The sequence below is a fragment of the Etheostoma cragini genome, chromosome 18 (assembly GCF_013103735.1).
Source record: "Etheostoma cragini isolate CJK2018 chromosome 18, CSU_Ecrag_1.0, whole genome shotgun sequence".
Taxonomy (NCBI): domain Eukaryota; kingdom Metazoa; phylum Chordata; class Actinopteri; order Perciformes; family Percidae; genus Etheostoma; species Etheostoma cragini.
In genome coordinates, this window is record NC_048424.1 from 17,816,965 (window position 1) to 17,840,094 (window position 23,130).

The 23,130-nt window shown below is 39.0% G+C and overlaps 1 protein-coding gene across 2 annotated transcripts; it reads left to right on the forward strand.

The window, feature by feature from the left end:
* The first annotated feature begins 3,759 nt into the window (after positions 1-3,759).
* On the forward strand, positions 3,760-21,464 carry gopc (golgi-associated PDZ and coiled-coil motif containing). Of its 2 annotated transcripts, XM_034900410.1 has the most exons (9): positions 3,760-4,264; positions 5,466-5,630; positions 11,360-11,383; positions 13,255-13,430; positions 15,092-15,257; positions 15,342-15,437; positions 16,989-17,153; positions 17,234-17,399; positions 19,638-21,464. In XM_034900410.1, exons 1-9 carry the CDS (start codon positions 4,004-4,006, stop codon positions 19,751-19,753), a joined length of 1,335 nt encoding a protein of 444 aa, XP_034756301.1. In that variant the 5' UTR covers positions 3,760-4,003; the 3' UTR covers positions 19,754-21,464. The 2 variants fall into 2 exon arrangements, with proteins under 2 accessions (XP_034756301.1, XP_034756302.1); XM_034900411.1 differs by lacking the exon at positions 11,360-11,383 and having other exon boundaries at positions 3,761-4,264.
* Positions 21,465-23,130: the final 1,666 nt, after the last annotated feature.

Genomic DNA, 23,130 nt, shown 5'->3' on the forward strand with positions numbered 1-23,130 from the left:
ATGAAGCGTATCACCCAAGGAGGAATGGAGTCCTTTAACAACGATTTTGCTGATACCATCTCTTGAGCTTCTAACAATAAATCCTTTTGGTACTCACTGTTAGCCTCCTTCCACATGTCCTTTGGCACCACCAAGTCAAAAAGAAGATCACCGAGTTAATCCGATATAATCTCCTCTGAATCCATACGGTAGCAGGCTGAGTCTATTGTGGCCAGACTGTCTCTATTAAGAGCCAGAATCTCTCTATCACAGTACAGTGACGAACCAAAATGCACGACTCAGACAGGTGATAAAAGGTAAGTACATTTATTGTGCAAAGAACAATGCAGGCGACAGGACAGCAGGAAAAAGGACGTAAACATGCCAAATAACAAGAGAGTTGCCGGACAGTGTGCACTGAGCCTCAAGAGGAGGTTTGGCAAAGATCCTTAATTTCACAGTGATTTATACTGCTTTCTTGAATGTTGTCATCTCCAAGGGCTATGCAGAGATGGTACCACCTGAGGATCTGGAATGGAGTAGGGTATGGTATACACCACAACATGGTGTACACCACCCAAAGAAGAAAAAGATCAGGGTTGTTTTTGATTGTCGAGCTACTTTCCAACCTCATTGAATGCACAGCTCCTACAGGGACCTGATCTTACTAGCGAACCAGTTGGGTTAATGACAAGATTTTGAAAGTAATCATGGCAGACATTGAGGCAATGTTTCATCAGGTCATAGTACCAGCTGAGGATTCAGATCTGTTGAGGTTTCTTTGGTGGCCGAATGGACACCATAATCTGAACCTGGTAGAGCACAAAATGGTTGCGCATCTGTTTGGAGCTACATGCCCTCAAGAAATGTGCAGAGGATAATCGGGAAAAGTTCAATCCCAAGGTGATTGGACCACTTCTGCACGGTTTCTAAGTGGATTGCCTAACATCAGTGGCTTCTGAGGAAGAGGCATTTACACTCAACAAAGTCCTTCGTGCCCTTTTTGCTAGAGGGGTTTTTGACTCATGAAGTGGATTAGCAGCAGATGTGCCGTGCTGTCGGCTACGCCTGCTGAAGAGAGAGTGAAAGAGGTTAAGGATTTGGATAATTTAACACTTCCTGTAGAAAGAGCATTGGGTATACAGTGGTGTGTTCAGTTTGATACCTTTTAAGTTTAAAATCACTATCAAATAGCAACCCTTAACCAGAAGAGGGATCCTCTCCACGGTTAGTTTAATATGTGACCCCTTAGGAATCTTGGCACCTGATGTTTTCTATCCATCCATCCATCTTCATCCGCTTATCCGGGATTGGGTCGTGGGGGCAGGTTGACGAGATCAGTGAAGAAGGTCCTGAATTCCACCCTAAAGGTACAGAACTCTGATGAGGAAAGTCTAAACACAGTTCTTTGTGAAGCAGAAGCAATCATAAACAACCGTCCCATTACCAAGGCATCCACTGATCCCAATGATTTGGGACCACTAACCCCTAACCATCTTTTGCTGCTAAAACTCAAGCCATCTTAGCCATTAACAAAACAGGACAGTTCCAAAGGGAGGACATTTACGCTTGTCGCAGATGGAAACAAGTTCAGTACACAACTGGCTTGTTTTGGAAACATTGGATTAAGGAATACTTGCTTCTTCTTCATATTTATGTATTTTACATAATTCTTCCAACATACTTTGTATTTATGTAATTATTGTGGTATAATAATTAGGGGCTGGAATGAAGGAGTCACAATATGTTGTTTATGTTCTCATTTATTGAGTATTGTGTTATGCATTGATGTTGTAGGTGGTGGGCGTTTTTATGACTGTTTGAGCGGAAGTGATTTATTTGTTTGCTTCACCTGTGCACCTGGGTTGTTTTGGGCATAAACGGAGAGGGGGTGAAGCTGGGAGCGAACACTTTTGTTGACCGCAGCACGAAGTTTTACGCAATAAAATACACTTAATTCAAAGTTGACAGAAACAAAGTAAAATGGCTCGTGTGGAACTCTTGGTTTGAAGCAGGCTGGGGCTGGCATTAGTGTTGGTAAGTCCGGTGATGGCAGAGCAGGCAGTGGAGATGTTGGTTCTGGAGACAGATGGGTTGGCTGAGGAGATGCTGGGTCTGAGGCAGGACAGAACTGGTAGAAGATTCCAAAGGTGTGTATTTCTGGGAACAAGGAACAGACAGGTTAGAAACTCGATAACAACAAGACTGGGAAATACTGGAACGCTGGCTGAACACTTACTTTGGTAAGCTAATAATCCAGCAGGGAGAGAAAAGTCATGCTGGTCTTTATAGATGGTTGATGAGGGGCATGTCTACATATATGTGGAGAGTGAGTGTGACAAACCACAAACCAAAATACACCAACCACACTGCAAGCATACAAACTGAAGAAATAAAACAAAACAATCACACACACACACACACACACACACACACACACACACACACAGAGTGCCTCTGGGCATGACACAATAATATAGAATGAACAGGATTATAATAATTGGAATGCTGCTGAATCAGCGTTCCCCCTAATGATAAATGACAGGATGCTGGTATGTTTAAATACAGAGATATGAAATAGTTTCAAGAATGAGATATGAGATACAATGAGTATGAACAATTGAAATTGATCAAAGCACAAGTATTGGAAGTGATAATTTTCCAATATTGTGTAAAGTAGGTATTGATTCTTAATTAATTCTAAATTGTGTATAGATGAATTAAATGAAATGCCTGACGAAACAGATCAAAGTGTTGATGAATTTAATCAAAAGTATGGTTATTGTTGCAGTAGCAAGCCAGAATAGTCCAAAATATATGAGCCAAGGGGAAAAAACTCATGTGTCCCATGGTGGAATGAAAAATATTGCGAAAAACTCATACAATAGATAATCTCATCGATTACCAAAGAAAAAAGGCTTTGGCTAGGAAGGTTGTCAAAAAAAAGATGCTAGAATTTTTTTTTATAGGAATTACTATTCCAATGGGGAAGGGTGAAGGGTGAAGGGTTTCACACATGATCATATCTGAAATCATACAAAGATGGCAAAGGGAGTTTAATGCTAGACACTCATAAAATACGGAAGAATATGACTGGGAAAAGGGTTACTTCACTGCGTTTAAACAGAAGGGAAGAAGTGGTCTATACCAGACTTAATACAGGCACACAGGATTGAATGTTACCTTACAAATAGTATGCAATGATAATGGAAAAAGAAGATGCAGAAAATGTACTTTTTGCATGTGAGAAATACAATGATAGTAGAATACACTGGTAGCAAATGGAAGAGAGAGGACTCAATACATGATATACTTGAAAAAAAGGTGTGAAAAGGGAGAGACTTAAAGCTTTATTTATTTTTTGTTAATGATACTGGTATATGAAAATAATATATATATTTTTTATTTTTTTTCAAATTAATACAGACTCTATGAAGTTCATGGTATTACACTCTCCTGTACAGTTGGTGGCGGTATACTATAACAATAGTATTAGCAAAAACAGGATTGAATGTTACCTTACAAATAGTATGCAATGATAATGGCTTATGCATAGAATGCCATGAAAAAGAAGATGCAGAAAATGTACTTTTTGCATGTGAGAAATATAATGATAGTAGAATACACTGGCAGCAAATGGAAGAGAGAGAACTCAATACAGACTCTATGAAGTTCATGGTATTACACACTCCTGTACAGTTGGTGGCGGTATACTATAACAATAGTATTAGTAAAAAAAAGAAAATAAAAAAAGAAGAAGAAGCTAGAAGCCTGATTGGCCCATTGGCCTCACAGATCGTGGGTGAGTCTGAGGACTTCCTGGTCGGTTAATGTTAGTGTTTTTCAGAGAATCAGAAAACTCAGTTTGTCAGACTTCTCTCCGCTAACCCGATACGTAATTTAGTCATCGGGTATCAACGTTATTTCGCAGTGGCAAATAGAGAGGGGATCTATTAACGTAAACGTTACTCACCGTAAAAGCTATTACGCTAACGTTAACGTAGGGCTCTGTATCGCTCTAGCCATGTCCGCTTCGGCTGGATCCTCCCCAACGGGTCATAGCTCGGGCCTTGGCCCCGGGATGTCAATGTTTCGCTGGCTAGAAGTGCTGGAGAAAGAGTTTGACAAGGCCTTCGTAGATGTGGATCTTCTGCTCGGAGAAATAGACCCAGATCAAGTCGATATTACGTACGAGGGTCGGCAGAAGATGACCAGCCTGAGTTCCTGTTTTGCTCAGCTCTGTCACAAAACCCAGACGGTTTTTCAACTGAACCATAAACTAGAGGTTAGTATCTTTTGTAAGATGTACAGTTAACGTTAGTTGTAACTGTATGTGATGTTAAATATCATTCAGTCGTCATTGTAAGATGAAAAACTGATTAATGGTAACGGTAACTGTCATTCTTTGCTTTTTGCAACATTATGCCATGCCCATCCCGATATGAAATATTAAGCCACTGGTGTTCCACTCTCCCATACCACCACTGCTCTTACAACACAGCGATTATTTACTGGCAGATATATATATATATATATTACTTATATATTATACTTGAAGATAAACTACACACTGAAAGGCAGCTGTCATTGATAGTTGGGTATTGTTTAGTGTTTTTCCCCGTAACTGGTGCTAAAACGAAAATTTCGAAACGGTGGCAGTGCCTGAACGAACATTAAAGAACAAAGGTGGAACCAAGTCACTGTTTTGCAAGTCATATGTAAGTCATTGCACTGACCAAGTCAAGACTGTTAAGTCTGAGTCAAGTTCTAAATCCTGACTAACAAGTCCCAAGTCAGGTCCCATGGTAAACACTTTGTATTTCGAGCCTTTACAAGTCAGTATGCAGTCTACATTATTACTCTGTTATCTACAATATGTAGATAACAGAGTAATACATTTCATTTTCACATATATTTGGGTATATATGCATGTCTTGGTAATATATCATTTAAAATGTAAAATGTTTGTATGCATTTCACTCTCTTTAGCCTCTATAATGTGGGAAATTACATTATTATAGTTATTACAGTTACTTGAAGAACTAGATTTACAACCTTTTAATATGTAAGTGACCATCCAAATGAATACAACACTAAATTTAGGCGTAACACTGATGAAATATTCAGCTGTGATAAGGTTGGGTGTAGTGTTCCTTTTGAATGAAAACATGCAACTGATTGAGAGACAGACATTAAAAGAGGATAGCTTCTTATTGTATAAGTGGTGCAGGGGTAGAGAAGATTAATTGAAAGTGGTGTTGAGCAGCTGACTCCAGACTCTGGCAGTGTTATCAAGTAAATATTTCTAAAGCTTATCATTGTTATCGACCTGAATCAACCTTTTTAGTGAGTCCTGCTGGGACTGTTCTGTATTTATCTAAAGCCAGTGCATTGTTCACTCTGACCTGATATATCTTCCTCTGATTTCCTCCCCCTTTTTTTACCACACTCTTTTTTTTCTCCATCTCTTTGCTGCTCCACTTCAGGCTCAGCTGGTGGATCTCCGTTCTGAGCTGACGGAGGCTAAAGCTGAGCGAAAAGTGATAGAAAGGGAGGTCCATGACCAGCTCCTTCAGCTTCATGCTCTCCAGTTGCAGCTTCATACTAAGCAAGGTCAGGCTGAGGACTCCGAATCCATCAAAGACAGACTGGTAAGTAGGAGAAAGTTCTATAACCCCTTAAACTGAATAAATTCAGTCAAATTAAGTTTTGCAATAGGGCAATATTCGATAGAGATAGTGTAGAAAGAAAGAGAAAAGACAGTATAGATATAAAGAGAAAACGAGGAAGAGGATGGTATAACATAAAACATAAGTCGGCAGTCAGTGTCCATCTGAGGATGTTGCAGTTAAATGTAATGCGTGTAACCTAGGGGTGTCACGATTCAATTTGATATTTGATTTTCAGTACAAGATCTGATTCAATTTTCAACAAGGACAGCAATTTTGGGTATTTTGCAGTTTTTTTTCTCACAACATGAATGCAACATTAACAGGCTATCAGTAACTAACATTACCCTGCGTCTACCAGTTGGTAAGCTACGCTGTGTCTGTTTTTGTTTTTGTTTTCTTTGGACTTGGAGAGAGAAAAATAACTGGGGGATGTCAATCCTGCGTTCTCATCATAGTTGACCAAGTTGGTGGTTGGTTTTGTGGTCAATTAACAGAATCCATTTGATTGATCATACGCTAAAACAATAGTAAACAAATACTGCCAAAAAGCAGCAATGTGATCTCCAGTCCCCTGAACTGCAGCCCCTCCCCACCCCGACAGCGCCTCGATATCCTGTACATATTTACTAAAACAGGATTGGTGAAAAAGTAAATGTAAATGTAAATGTGCTGTATTTATATAGCGCTTTTCCAGTCTTAACAACTGCTCAAAGCGCTTTTACATCTACAGGGGACATTCACCATTCACACACTGTGGCCGGGGCTGCCGTACAAGGTGCCACCTGCTCATCAGATAAACATTCACACACATTCACACTCCGATGCGCAGCACCGGGGGCAACTCGGGGTTCAGTGCCTTGCCCAAGGACACTTCGACAATGACTGCAGGGGCAGGGATCGAACCACAAACCTTCCGATTGGCAGGCAACCACTCTACCACTGAGCCACAGCCGCACAAAAAGTGCAGCCCTGGCGGACGCCAACCCACACCTGAAACGAGTCTGACTTACTGGCGAGAATCCGGACACAGCTCTCGCTTTGGTCATACAGAGATTGGATGGACCTGAGAAGGGAACCTCACCCCATACTCCCCCAGCACCTGACGTTACCGGTTCATATCTCTAGACCAGTGCTGAGTTGGTGCTGAGTTGGAACCTGTTTTCTTGGCCCAGAGCCAGATTTATTTGTGTGGAAAAGCAAAGAACCGGTTCAATATTTGGCACTGACTCCAAACTAGCACCAGAACTGCCTTGGTGGAAAAGACAAAAGAGAGGTGACATTCCACGTCCCCAGAGCCAGCCTCTGCTGCCTGATCTGGTCCCCTGGCCTTCACTGCCACCCATGTGGCAGGGCTTCCTGCAGGCTGGGTCACTCAATCTCTACCTCGTTGGCACATCAGGTTTTTGAACCATTCTTTACCCTCACCCAAGACCACTTTGCCATGGGAGACCCTACCAGGAGCACAAATTCCAAGACAGCACAGCCCTCCGGTTCAGGGACACACAAACCTCTCCACCACGAAAAGGTGATGGTTCCTGGAGAGGATCATTTCTGATGATTATTTATCATAAATCTCATTCTGTAAATAACGTTTTGTTAAAGCGCCAATAGTCAACCATACAATATCATCACAATATTGACATTGAGGTATATGTTCAAGATGTTGTGGGTAGATGTAGCCACACGTAACTTTGTAAATATAAATACTTGACCGGCGAATGCGCTATATAAACTGAAGATATTCAGTGTTACGCACTGGTGGTTATCCATAATTCATAAAACTTTCATTTTCAAAACAAAATTGCTCTGTTCATTCAGGGTTTCCCCCAGAAAAGTTGTTAAGCCCGGTGGCAAGTGTCTTTTTCCGAAGGATTTGGCCAGATGCAGACATTTCTTGGTCGTCCGTATCTTCTGTATACATTAAGCTATAAAAACCATTCAACTTTTAAAATGTTCAGCTCTTAGAGCCAACTTCTTCAACTGGCTTTCAAACTATTTATACTTTTTTTTTTTTTTTTAAGCTTTTAAACATTTTATTGTAACGTTAAACTCAATGAGAGAAAGGTTCAGCTCCCAAAATGTTCAGCTCCTTCATACTTATACTTACTTCATATCTACAGATAACTCTAAACTCTAAACTCTAAATGTTCACAATGTCTTCAGCTATCAGGATCTATCTTTTCCGTTTGGTTTCTTTTACAGATTTTTGTGAAAAAAGTTCAAGTTTAGTGTACATTTCAGGATTTGTCTGCGTTTATGAGTCTGTGTTGTGTGAGCCAGAGGCTGTGATGATGTCACTAGTGGGGAGCTTCGAAAAAATTATTTCTGTTCTTTCTCTATAACTGGCTCCCACTCCAACAATTTGTCAACTTGTCATGGACAATTTATACATCAAAACTAATTTCAGCCAATTATTTATGTGATATAACTTATACTTTTGGCTCGTTGAGCTTCCAAATGACAGCAGTTTTAAACCTTCCTCCATTTGCTGCTATGTTAAACATTGTCCGCATTTCTGAGCAAAATGCAGAGCGAAGCACTTTTTTGAGTCGCTGATATACCCACATTTTTAAGTTTATCCACACAAATTTGATATTGATACGATCACAAAGGCCTTGTGGTGGTCACGATTGGGTCATTTGACTGATACCCCTTATCGTTTTGGCAGTCTGAGCCTTTATTGGAGAGCTCACTCCGTGTCTGAATAGCAGGTGCTGCAGTTGTTAACTGTAAACAGATCACAGAGATGTCATCACAAAGAGAAAAGGCTTCCCAACATGGTTGCTGGTCATTAGTAACCATGACAACACTTTCACAAAGACTGAAATTGAATACTACACTCAGTAATATGAACATTAGCTTATATCCTTTGTCTTTCACTTCTGTCTGTCAGTCTGTATCCTTCTCTGTCTTTGTCTCTCTCTCTCTCTCTCTCTCTCTCTCTCTCTCTCTCTCTCCCTCTCTCTCTCCCTCCCCACTACTGCGAACCCTTAAGTTTATGGATACCACACATGGCATTGGTGTGGGAGACCCAGCTAAGTTACAAGGAATGTAATTTTGTAATTACCTTTTATAGCATGACACAGCACTTTTACCCAGACTGGAAAATTATTACATAATGTCTGTCTGTCTGTCTGTCTGCGTTTCTGTCTTTTTCTGTTTGTCTCTTTCTGTTTGTCTCTGTCTTTCTGGTTCTCTCTGTCTATCTGTCTATGTCTGTCTGTCTGTCTGGACCTTCTCTCCTTCTAAACAACTCTCGTCTCTCTTGGATTAATTAAGGCTTCTTTGAAGGGATCTTTCACACTGGTTCTCAGTTTTTTTGATAAGAGCTGCAGGAACATCTGCAGTGGATATGACACATGTCTTTGGTGTGGGAAACCCGGGTTCAATTCCCACTGCAGTACATAAAACATGAGCAGGACACAAAACCCTGGTTTCTCCATATATAGCAATTGGAACATGCGCTTGTTAAAAATAAAATGACATGGAATTAATTATCTTTATACACAGAACTTTTACACAGACAGGAAAATTATTATATAATGTCTGTCGGTCCGTGTCGCTGTCTCACTCTCTCTGTCTGTCTCTGTCTATCACTGTCTGTCTGTCTGTCTCTGTCTTTCTGTCTGTTTCTCTCTTTCTCTGTCTGTCTCTCTGTCTGTCTCTTCACATTCTTCTTACACATTTTAACCAACAATCCAGTTTAGCTTTATCATTTAAAACATTTTTTTTTTTACGTTAGTGGTGGTATTTAACACCACTAATTAACCACTGTTAAAACCATTCCTACGTTTTCAGCTATTCTCACTGTTTCAACTTCTTACAGATTTAAGCCATTCATCCAGTGTAGCTTTAGCATTTTCTGCAGGAAATGCATTTTCTAGTTCTATTTTCATATTCCTTTGCAAGAAAAATACAGCTTGTGATTTACTGTGTTGCAGAAATGTCGTGATATTATTGCAGCTTACATAACGTTACTTGAATCAAATGATGAAGTTCTGCATCTTCTATGGCTGAATGTCGTTCATTATGAACACACCCAATGTTTTAGTTATGGATTAGCCCTCTCTGAATCAGAATGGAGGGGCTGTCTAAATGCTGAAGGGTAAGAGTTGTTCTGGCTTACCCCACACGACCGCAAAATACACCATAATGATCTTAAGCATGCAAATTTACCTAGGTTCAAGCATAACTTCTCAGAATGGAACTTGGGTATAAAATGCCCTTGCTGCTTATTGTTGAGAAAAAATCTAAACTTAAATACATTTTCTAAATCCTATCTGGTCTGCATCCACAATTAAGGTTACAACCTTCTCTTACCTGGCAAAATCTTAGATCCCCATTAAGCAGGCTAATCATAGCTCTGGTTTTTTTTCTCTGCTATTAATGTTATTGGCACTATACATATTCAGGAAGTCTAAAGTCCTCAAATGATTTGTTAATTTTGATTTGTTATCAAATTATTTAATGCTGTTTTAGTTGAATTGAGTTTAGTTTTGACCCATTTTTTTTATCAACAGTCTTCAGCTTGAGAGGATAACGCAAGTTCATATCCAACATCAATTTTGTTTCCATCGGCTCCACTTTCCCCTGTCAATATGTTATTCCCCCCTACCTAAACGTTAACCAAACCTTATCTCCAACCATAACTATTAAGGAGGCGCTATGCATTTTTTAACAAGAAGGAAACACTATTTGCTTGGGGAAAATACTTTGAAACAACACTGGCAAGTTAAACACTCACAATAGGAAGTGGGCTGCCAAGCATCCAAGCCAAAAAGGCAGACACTGGCAGTTGTTATCGGGTAAATATGCCCAAACCTTATCATCAACCTGAATTCTTAATATTTTTATTTTTCATAACAAGGTCACACATTCATTAGTCTTGACAATTTTCCGTTCAAATTTTACCGACTTGAATTTTTATCGCAATCAGCGACCAGTGTTTAAAAAAAAAAACTTTCCAGGTAGTCTATTGCCTTCTGTAGTTGAACTTCCATAACTCTCACCAGGGATGTTGTGCCATCAACAAGTCCTCAAGGTCTTGAGATCTGTTGCTTGACCGTCCCCATCGTCTACATTAGGGTGTCGAGCTTCTCAAGATTTTTTCTAAGGGGTTTGATTATGTTAGGTAATTGAAGTTTAGCATCTTCTCTATGGATGCAATGACACAGTCCAGAATTATTATGTCTAGTCTATTTTGCTCTTTGCCGTTGTCGGCAGGGTTATTCCAGTACACTGCATGATCTGCTAGTTCAAGCTCATTGTTTTGGCTTGCCTGTATAGTATTAGCTTTAGCTTCCTTTTACATTCTGGACTCTTCTTCTTGCTCGACTTAGGGTGCACAAAAAATATGTCAAGTGCCATTATAAATCTAACGGGAAGGGCAGTGCCTAGTTGGGCGTGACCGCCCTCCCCATAGGAAATCAGTTGAACAGCCGGCACATACAGTTTTGCCGCCCATCTGTGTCTATCTGTGAAGGCGGCTTAAAGGTGCCAGTCTAAGCTGCTGTTGCTTTGGGGCTCTCTACTTCTTTCCTGTTTCTTCCACTAATTTCAATTACTTTTTTCATCTGATGTGCATGTTTCTTTGCAATATATCTGCCAGTGGTGTTAAATGGTTAACTCAGAATCTCTGTTGCCTGAAATTAGAATTTCTCTAATCTATGACTTATTTCTGTTCTTACTCTGCTTCCTTTCTCCTAAAGCCTGCGTCAACTTTGGAAGAGATGGTAAGTTTCTGCACGTGTATATTGCAGTATATCAGGTTTTTTAACTAAGTTGTTTGGATTGAATTTAAATAGTGAAGCAACTCTTGTTCCAACTAGTAATTCACAGAAATTAAAAGACAGGAGTAGAAAGGACTGGTACATGTATTATACCTGTCATCTTACTTACAAACAGCCAGGCTTCCAGGGTCCATAGAAAACACAGGTAGGATCAGTCATACACAATTACAATCACCATTTAATAAATGTAAAAACATACACATACATGTTTTAGTTCAAAATGCACATATAAATATAATTTTGGTCACACCTTAACCTACCCTGCATGTCTGCTGTGGGAGGAAACCAGGGTATTGGAAAAAACCCACGCAGGCACAGGGAGAACATGCAAACCCTACACAGAAAGGCCCCCTCAGGCCCCCCCCCCCCTCTGCCGCAAAGTTCTGTAAGTGGCAGTGTTGGGCAAGTTACTTCCTAAATGTAATACATTATAGATTACTAGTTACTGTCATTTGAGAGTAATTAGTTAAATTACAATATTACCTGAATTGTAATGCGTTTTGCAGTCCTACTTTTCTGTCTTCTCCTGGAAAAGATGAAGAGACAAGGTTTGTAACAGAAGAACGGGAATGGAGAGATATTTCCTTCCTGATAGAGCTGTATAGATTGAATTATTACTTTAAGTTATCACAATTATTATTACTTTTGCATTACGTTTGAGTTACTTTCACCAAAATAACAGTGGAAGTTTCACTTGGCAGCTAGCTTGTGATTTTCACCAGATCATTAAAGTCTCCACTTAATCTACTTTAACACATCATAGATTATTCATAATAGTTTGTATAATTAATATGAATATGCAAAGTAACTACAGTTCTAAAAATAGATAAGTAATATGTACAATAGGCAAGTAAGAGATTGAAAATATTCTATTAAAAGTACCTTACAGTTGTATTGAATAACGGCATTGTTGTAAAATGTTTTCGAGTAAAACTCACTATATTCATTATTTACAGTACTTGATTCTGCAGCTTATATGTGAAAAGGTAAACAACATTATTTGTTTAACAGTAATTTAGTTTTACTACGAACTGTCACAGGAAGTGCTTTTATTTTGAAGTAGCCTACACGGAAGTTGTCTGTTGTGTACTCTTGTTTGGTTCACTCTCACGGCTCTCATCTGCAACAATTACAGAAACAAAAGGTACTTACTGTATACTAGCAGCTCAGCACCAAATTACCAAAACTTTGTAAGTAGTTGGTGAACATAGTGAAGCATTTAACATATAAAGAATCACAGGAGTTAGTGAAGACTAAAAATGAGCTTAATTGACAGAATTTTATGGCTGTTGATTTAATATATTGGCGATTGTTTAACACCCTTGCTCACGTTTGTATTTTAGGTTCATTATTCACATGCTGAAGTAGTTACACTGCATTAAGAAAATGCAATTAATAGTGGGTTTATTGTTATTATATGCTTTATATCATTCCAATGTATTGTATGTGGTAGCCTTTACAACGTTATTTATTTCTTTGCAGAACCACACATACACACACAAGCATACCAAAGCTACCCATGCCCATGTTTGTACTGTTGCTTGATTTGACTTATTAAAACCTGCAAGAAGCCTGAATATAACTGGATCAGCTTTTCAGCTGTAACTGTTTCTTCCCATTACTTTTCTCAGTTTTCTTAGAGATTTGGAAGTAAAATGTTTAAATCGTAAGAAAACCATTTAGCCCTAATTCTTATTTGATTATCACTTATTCTACAAAAACTAGTGTGACAACCACCTCTGCTAAATGGTACTGTATTAGGCTGCCATAGATTAACAGGATTTTTGTGTGTGCATGTGATTTGATTGTTCTAGGAACAGGAGCTTGAGGTCAGCAAGAAGGAGAAATTAGCAGAGGCAAGGCTGGAAACAGAAGCAAGACTATTTAAGAAAGAAAATGAGGCTCTTCGTAGACACATGGCAGTACTGCAGGCCGAAGTGTATGGAGCCAGACTGGCTGCCAAATACCTGGACAAAGAACTGGCTGGCAGGTAAGAAGTTGGAGCTCACAAACCATATTTAAAGGTTGAGGGTTTCCTGAGAAGATACTACGTTAGACTGTTAAAGCTGATGATATTATTTACTAGTAATATAACAAGGGGGATCATGTGCAAATTCCAATGACATTGGGACGTCATTGGGAATTCAACGATTTGCAAATTATTTCCTTCTATATTCACATAGAGATTTGCATTTTATGGAAATTACCCCATGCCATATCTAGGTATAATAAAGTCTATGTTATGATGGGGGAGTGGGGGGGGGGGGGGGCTATTTTAATTCCAAAGGTCGAGGGACTTTTTTAGGATGCATAGTATCCTGGATCCATGAAATAACTGGCCTTTAAAATGAAAATCAGCCTGCCTCTATGGGAATTTAACATAGGGGTGTGTATACCCATGCCCCCTCTATTTTTAGGAAGAACATTTATTTATCCACAACACATTATTCGTTCACAAAAAAGGTGTCCTCAAAGGTGGGGCTTTTCAAAAAAAGATGATTTTTTTTATTCCTCTTTTTAGTCAACTTTAGCATGGGTTCATAAACTTATTTAACTTGTTGATTTTTACATTGTTAGTTAATTTTTTATTCTGGCCTGGGCTGAGACACACATACAGTTTGATAAAGTACGTATTGGACGTTAACTCATCATTGCACTCACAATAACAAGCATCCAAATTTAAGTCATTGTGTTTGTCTCATCTCCGTGTGTGTGTGTGTGTGTGTGTGTGTGTGTGTGTGTGTGTGTGTGTGTGTGTGTGTGTGTGTGTGTGTGTGTGTGTGTGTGTGTGTGTGTGTGTGTGTGTGTGTGTGTGTGTGTGTGTGTGTGTGTGTGTGTGTGTGTGTGTGTGTGTGTGTGTGTGTGTGTGTGTGAGTGAGTTGCAGAGAGCTGACAGGATTGAAACATCAGCCGCTTTCAACGACATCCGATTGAAAAATCATTACATTGATTTTTAAATGTATACAGTTGGCCGGACGGTCTGACATGGTTTGCATGGTCTTTTGTTGTATGTTTTCTTGTAAATCATCTGTTTTTAAATTTGCAATAGCAAGCAATGGATAAGCAAGCGGTACCCAGCATGCTCTTCGGCTGTGTGACATTTAATAGTGGTCCCCTCTCAATACATTACACAGTGGTGCTTAAAAGTAAGGTACTAAAAAAAACATCTCATTGATAGAGCTCGCTCTTGACACTGCAAATTCGTGGGTCATCCGAAAAGTAACTCTTTCTGGCTTGTTCCAGAGATTTTCTGAACCACTTTAGGGGCTACTTATTTTAAATTTTTTAGGGGGGACAATGGAGCTATTTTGTCACACCCAAGCATGGGACATAGAAAATAAAAAAAAATGTTGCTGGTTCTAATGCATGTGCATTTTTTGTTGTTTTCACAAACATTTAGCCCTTCAGAAATGCAATTAGTTTAGGTACAGCCATTGAACACAGGACACATTGTGTAATACAATGTGTAATACATTTCAAACCCAATGGTAGGTGGAGGGGGCTAATTTGTTGTTGTTGACAGCATTTTTGATTTGTCTTCCAATGTCAATTTTATTTCTATAGCACATTTAAAGACAACAGCAGTTGACCTTAGTGCTGAACAGGGTCAATGTCAAATACATAAATAACAAAAGTAAAATTTTGTTCCAGGGTGCAGCAGATCCAGTTACTGGGCCGTGACATGAAAGGACCTGCACATGACAAGCTGTGGAACCAACTGGAGGCAGAGATTCACCTTCACCGCCATAAGACTGTCATCCGAGCATGTAGGGGTCGTAATGATCCCAAGAAACCTCTGCCCTCACCTGTTGGACATGTAAGTGTAAAAAACCCAAAGCAGTTCAAAGTGTTGATACTTTTATTTGTGCTTCAAAAGTTGCATGTGTTAATGTAATTACAGGACCAAGACCTCTTGAAGAAAACCCAGGGAGTTGGCCCTATAAGAAAAGTGGTGCTAGTCAAAGATGATCATGAGGGTCTTGGAATCTCCATTACAGTAAGAAATCACAGCTGTTTTTTCTAACTATTCTTATTACTATTCCATTCAGATCATGTCTGTGCAAGCTTTCATGCACAGTACCAGCTAAACTGGCTTTTCTAACATTACATGCTTGAAAATCCTGAAATAAAAGCAGATAACTCAGGGTCTGTACCCAGTTGCAGGATACCACTGAGACTACGGTTGCTCAAGGTTGTGCCTGTCCCACAGTCTCTCTCTTTCTCTCAGTGCTGTCTTTCTCTAGACACAGAAGTCAAGACAGCCAAAATCACCATAAACCTTGATACGTTTATTTTGAAATTTGAAACCTACCTGGCTTGACACAATTGCTCGCGTGCAGAAGAAATAGAGGAGACGCTAAAACAGTTGCCTTAAATGTGCTGTTGATATAGCACTTTTCTAGTCTTAACAACTACTCAAAGCGCTTTTACATTATACAGGATACATTCACCAATCACACACATTCATACACTGTGGCCGGGGCTGCCGTACAAGGTGCCACCTGCTCATCAGATAAACACCCACACACATTCACACTCCAATGCGCAGCACTGGAGGCAACTCGGGGTTCAGTGTCTTGCCCAAGGACACTTTGACATGGAACTGCAGGGCCAAGGGATCGAACCACCAACCTTCCGATTGGCAGGCAACCACTCTACCACTGAGCCACAGATGCTTAGCAAGCGGGCCTGCACAACCGCTCTCCTTCTGATTGCAGTTGGTGTGAACTGATTGATAGGATAACATGGGTGCCAAAATAAAAAATGTCACCACTTTGTGGCGCTTCCGCGGCCAGTGTGTGAACATTTTCTTCAGAAGATTTTAAATGACCCTTGCAATGCTTCTAAATATCCCTCTATAAAGTTATACAGTATATACCGTATACCGTATACATGATATATTTTGCATAAGGGACAAACTTAAGTCTGAAACATAAGAGCGTTTATGCAACCTGGGACTGTAAATTAAAATTGACTCTTACAGGGAAAGACTGTGAAAATACTTCAAGCTTGCGATTTCTGCAGGACAAAGCATTAAAGTTGCTTTCAGACAGCTTGGTATTGCATCCACTGTTGCCATTGTCTGTAATGTACCGACTGCTACTCTTGTGAATCTGCACACTTATTTGCTACTTCTGTCCGAGTTCATTATGGTTCAATAATTTCATGTGATCATGGCAACCACACAGCGGGAAACAATGCTGGAGTCAAACCAATATTAATAAAGATACTATATAATTCCGGAGCATTATCAAATTCAAAGCTTGATTATATGGTATTGACCAAATAAATAACATTAAATGATATGAGTCAGACTTTACAGACATTTTATTTTTGTCATATTGCTAACCATTTCCTCTATTTCGAGCCACAGTTCACTCTATTTAGCTGCATGATGAGATTTCACTAGGTGATATTGGTAGGGTGTGTGTTAGTAGGTTGGAGGTAGCCCCTTCAGACATTAAACATTCCTCACATCACAAAAAAATAACCTGAAAGAGTAACTGCCAAAATAAGTTGAGTTAACTTGTGTATGTTTTCTCACCAGGGTGGGAAGGAGCACGGTGTTCCCATTCTAATTTCAGAGATCCATCCAAGTCAGCCTGCAGACAGATGTGGAGGCCTGCATGTCGGGGATGCCATCCTTGCTGTCAACAGCATCAATTTGCGAGATGCCAAACACAAGGAGGCTGTCACCATTCTGTCCCAGCAGGTAACACAGGCATTCACACACATGCACACACTACACCCCACTCATTCCCTCAAAGTGCTCACTCGTGGTGTCTGTGTCAGCGAGGACAGATAGAGTTTGAGGTGGTGTATGTGGCTCCAGAGGTGGACAGCGATGATGAGAATGTGGAGTATGAAGATGACAGTGGCCATCGCTATCGACTCTACTTAGATGAACTGGAAGACAGCAGCACAGCGCCACCCAGCAACAGCTCGGCATCACTGCAGGGTAAGTTTTCAAAACTAGTTTTGAATGCTCACTTTCAAAACATTTGATTGCATGAAATACATTGTTTTCATTTTCAACGTTTAGAATATTTGTTTTACTTAATAGTATGGAGGTTTCAGGTCAGTAACGTTTAAATCAGTGTGTTTATCATTGAATCTCTGTGGGCCATATCAGTGGGAATTTCACTAGACTCCTCCCAACAAAAGGACAGTCACAGTGAGTTTCCATGAATGCATTTAGGCATCTACGGAATAGGCAGAGAATATAAATAATATTAGAGTAGTAGAACCCTTTGTAGTATTTCATAATACGTCATACTTCTACTTTACATGTTTAAGGGACATATTTGAATATTTACACCACTACACTATAGTTACTACTTTGGATATCAAGATTTTACATACAAAAACAAATTATCAAAATTTGTGCAGTCAGTTAAACTCGTTATTAACAGCATTGATTTTTTATCGTGAGATTAACATTCTTTTTGGCCTAGCAAACTTTGTAGTTTTTCTCACATGCCGTTGCAACAACTAGTGACGTTAGAAAAACTACAACACCACACTGGATCTAGCTAAACTAGAAACAAAACAGGCACTCCGCACATACTAGTTTGGGTTTGCGAGCTGGCCAAAGAGTAGTAATGTTAAGTTTTGAGTGGAGTTTTGGAAATGGACGCCAATAAGATTCTGAATGGAAAGTTTACTTTTTAAAAGTTGCCAAATGTTCCATTGACAAGACCAAAGTGATCTGTGTGTTTTTGGAGCAGTTGATGGAAATCGCCTCCCTCCCATCAAAGTATTTGTTTCACCCAGTGTTTCATTGTGTGAGAGGTTATTTGCTCCAAGTGAGAATGTTACGTGTGAAATTGAACACTAGGGGGCTATATGCTAATGCTTTCAATAACAAACAAAAAAAAATCTATAAAGCACTTTTCCACTTTTCCATGTTTATAAGAGCATTACAATTGGAAGAAATAATTGGACAAAAAGATATCAAGGGACATTTAGAAAAGATAAAAATTTTGGATTAACTGCGAGTTAACTATGACATTATTGCGATCATTCACGCTTAAATATTTGAGTCGTTTGACAGCACTAATTAAAATGTAAAATAAGATGATTAGTGCTAGTGGAGCAATGAGGGGATAGGAAAACCCAGTGATCAAAAGCAGATATGTTTGTGTTCTAGTGCTGCAAAGAGGTCACAAAGTAATACATTATTAGCAAAAATAAGTTATTGATCTCTTGTTATGAATAATGACAACAATGCAGAAATAATTAAAAAGAGGAGTCTTGTACTGCAATATTATAGCCCTTTTTATTTTGTCTGCACCGCAAGAACTATTAATGATAGTAGTTTTTACAATGCCTTTTTGAGGACCTTTTTAACTCCTACTTTAGAGTAGGTACTCTCCCCGGTACAAGAAAAAACATTTTTTTACAGAGACAATGACCACCTTTTTTTGCTAAAAGATTAAAATTGAACAACGTAATCCACACACTCTTGCGAGCACATTGCTATCACCAGATAAGTGACATCAGTGGAACATGAAAGCATGACTAAATTTGCAAGCTAGCATTAGCAAACTAGCCAGTTGTTTGCTAGTTGGCTAGTTAGCCTGCTAATTCCACCATACATTCATGCCACTCCAGTTCAGAAAAATAGACAAACACCTTACTCACCGCTGTTAAGAAACTACTTTGCTGCCACCTGTCTTTATTTTAGATCAACAATGGTCACTTTTAAAAGGGTTTTTAGACGCGGAAAGTCAAGTTGCACGCTCCTCACTTGCATATAGTAGCTTGATTCAACTTTATGCAAATGAGGAGGAGGCGACACAATGCCCTGCTTCTCCAAAATCACTGCAACGCTACCAGAATGCATGCCACATTTGCTTCCATAGACAGTGAATGGGAAGCATGGATGTGGGCACACACTGTCAGGCGGACGGACCGGCTGGCTTACGTCACTTCAGTGTTCCTATTGCTGGTGCGAATGCAAACCGAAAAAAGCCCCAGACAGGAGGTAGTGGCCTGCAGTGGGCAGTTCCTCTCACGGATTCCTCAAAATATTGTGGTCTGAAAAGGGAACCATGCCTCCTCTCCGTTTAGACCTGCTAAATTAATCAAGCCTACTTACTAATTACTCTGCAGGATGATGGTGAATGTTTGCTGGTTGATGTAGAACAATATATTTTACTTACTATACATCTCTGAATCTGTGTCTACCCTGTAGCGCTGGAAAAGATGTCACTGAGCAATGGACAAGAGAATGGAGACACTGGGCTCTCCATTGAGACAACTTCAGATGAAACCCCTTCAAAGCCTCCTGAGACTGACTGCTCTTCCTAAAGACTCAGCCTAGCCATTGGTATTTGGAGATATAACAAGGAGTTGTGGGAAAAAAATCCCTCTCAAAGAACTGAACTAAGTAATTCTATGACAAGCCTAGGGACAGGGGAAAATGGACAGAGACAGTCTGTTTTCCCTTTTTCCTCTTGGTGTTGGGGTTGTGGGATTTGGGGCCCTGGCCTGGGCATGTGGCAATGATTTGGGTTAAAAGTTCACGTTTGAAGAAGCAGAGCTGTAAAATTTGTAGAGGAGGGACTGATACTGAAGAATGTGGGACTTTTTCTTGATATATTATGATAATGAAAGTTGATAAGATAGCTGTATGGGAGAAAATGGTGGAAGGAAATAGATGCCACCAAGATGTCATGGAGGAACACTGACATCATGAAAAAATAGGTTATTCATTGTTGAAAATGTCTTTCAGAGTCAGCTTTTGGAGTAATGATTGTTGAGTGTTTTGCTTTTGTTTGTACAGTTATTCTATTATCTGTTCTTGGCAACATATTCAAGACTATATTGTCTATACAAAATGACTATTTTTTTGGTGTTTGTTTTTTTACAAAAAGAGAAGAAATCTGTTAGCTGTAAGTGATGATTGTAGTTAGTAAGAGCGAGGCCATTGATGATCAAATTTAAAAACCCTGTGATATAAATATCAAACGTAAAATGCTGTAAAAGCTTGCCTTTTGTCACTAATAACAAATTAAAAACCTGAACTTGGTAAATAGTTTAAGTTGTGTATACAGGGTCTAAATCTTTTACAACCACTTGCCCAAACATACTAAGAAAAAGAAGAGGAATGGGGGGCACCATTTCTTTGAAGATGTCCATATTAAATAGTACAAAAGTATCTTATGAGTATTCTTTTTTTTCCCATCTCTTATTTGACTTAGAAATCGGAAGGCATAGCCCTTAAGAGCCAGTGTTTTGCAAAACAATCAAACAAGCTGAAGGCAGGAATTTCTTTTTTATTCTCTAGATATTTTTTGTTAATAATGACTTTGCAAATACCCTTCCAAGTTCCTGAAAACCATATAATTGACCCAAAAACCCAGCCCTGGTAATGCATTCTGATTAAAATGAGGTTACTGTAGGATAGATGCTGCGCCATAGATTTTTAACCTTGTGCCATCACAAGCATATTTTGGCATGGCACCGTATGTTACAGGGGTGGGTACAATAACACTTGTATGATATATAATTGAATGCAATTATTCTTAATAATGGGGTCTTTCTAAACTGTTTTGCTGTCTTTTGTCATTGTTATTTTATTGTCCCATTACATTCTATTGTTGCATATTGTATTTTGTCACATCTCACAGTATAATGCAGTGAAATACACAAACTTGTATACTCTAAACTTGGTTAAGTGTTGAACCCCTCTCTCACATGGGTAGCAATGTACTGTTTGGTGTAAAGATATTCGGTTTAACACTAGTTGTGCCCAGTCACATCTGTTGTCACCACTGTTACCTGCCAGTCTTCCAGCTCAAAGGCACATAAGTGAGTGGAACTCTTAGTACACCATGACTCTGTTCCCTTATAGCATTCATATGTCAGTTTCTTTACCTGCTTAATGTTATTCTGATTCCTTGGTTTGTCTCTCGCAACTCTTCATACATATGATTTGCATCTTTATAGGTAATGTACTTAAGTCACAATTTATTTAGCCATTAAATAAAGTTTGGTTCCAATTTGGTTTATTTGGAATACATTTGAAGTTTATTTTGCCTTTTTTTAAATGTCTTCAGTGCCTTTAAAGACAGAATTTGTAAATAAATTATAATTCTACCACACTTGCAAGCAAGTATGACTCAAGCACCCCTATGTAATTTGAACCTGAAGGCTAATCGACCCAAGGTGATCTAAAAACTATAAGCATCTCTGAAAAGGGCTTCAACAGGCGGTTTCACAAATGTTTGTATAGACTTACAGAATAAGATGCACTTACACAGTGAGCACTGCCATGATGTGATCCAGCCAGTTTTTTTTAAAGCAATATCAAATTTGTTTGAATCAAATTCCTAATGAAATGTATCAGAAATTATAAATGTTAATGAACATTGCTAGGTATAGATATAAGATGCAAATTATCCATTCCTTTAGTGCACTTTTACATTTGACATGCGACGATTCAAATGCATAGGAGGTAATCCCCATTGCACCTCTTACCTTTGCACGTTTAAGGTGTAATTTCATCATGTTATATAATGCAAAAATGACAAAGGGCATTCAAATCTTGAGCCCTCTTGTATGGCACCTGAACCCCTCAAGAAATGTGCATGCCCATAGACACTCCGCCAGAGGATAGCATCATACCACGGATGAATTGTTATATTTTAAAGTGATTGTGTTTCTGATACAGCACGTAAGTACTAAATTAAATGGTGTACTGGCACCGGCACTGCCAACAGATTGACACTAGCAGTGACTTAAATCCTTCTGCATTGTGTCTGCCAAACACCTATTACACTACAGATTCTCTAAACAACCGTTTCATTAGTTTTTTGTTGGGTAGAAGTTGGTAAAGCTGTTCTGTGTTCAGTGGTGGTTGTTGGGACCTTTTCCTTGTCTCATCCAGTATGTGGTTGTGAGAGTTCCTTTGTAGTGTGGGCTTTGTTGTTTTCATAGTCCCTGTGTGTTTTTTTGTGTGCATGTCATTGAAATAGCTGTACTGTCCTGGCATCTCAAAAAAAAAAAAAATCCTAATTATAATTTAGTTATTTTTGTATGCATCAACATAAAATGTTTCACGCAGTACGTTGAATGCATTCATACATCTGTATATGTATACATGCTATTATGTACAGAAGGGTGTGTGATTATGAAATATGACAAGGAATTATATAAAAACAGTGAATGATTGTAATGTGAATTACATTAAATTAAGGAAACCTACTGTTGAGGAATAGATACCAATTTGTGACTGTAGAAGCCGAGTAAAAGCAATTAATTCTATCATTTGAATCACTGGATCACATAACAATAAATCAGACAAAGTTTGGATGATGATAACAACTGCACTCACCCTTCCTAGAAATACAAAAGAATAATGTGCCACAAAAAAACTTAAGGCACTAAGGTTTGTGCAAAAGAACGCATCTACATTTTTTTTCAGTTTGATTATGATCCTTGTCGCTTTTACTATTAAGTACATTATGCTACTTTTAGGTTTATTTTTGTTTTAATCCATGTTGTGTTCATTGTACATTTTGTTTATTATCTTTTTGCACCTCAAAGAGACTGGTAGTCTGCCGATCCCATAAATGTAGAGAGAGAATTGTTGAGAGACATTGAAGGCTCTGAAAGGTCGCTGTTTTTTTAGCGGTGGTTGCTGTTACAGTTAGTCAATGAAAGGCAACTTTCAGCCGGGTACA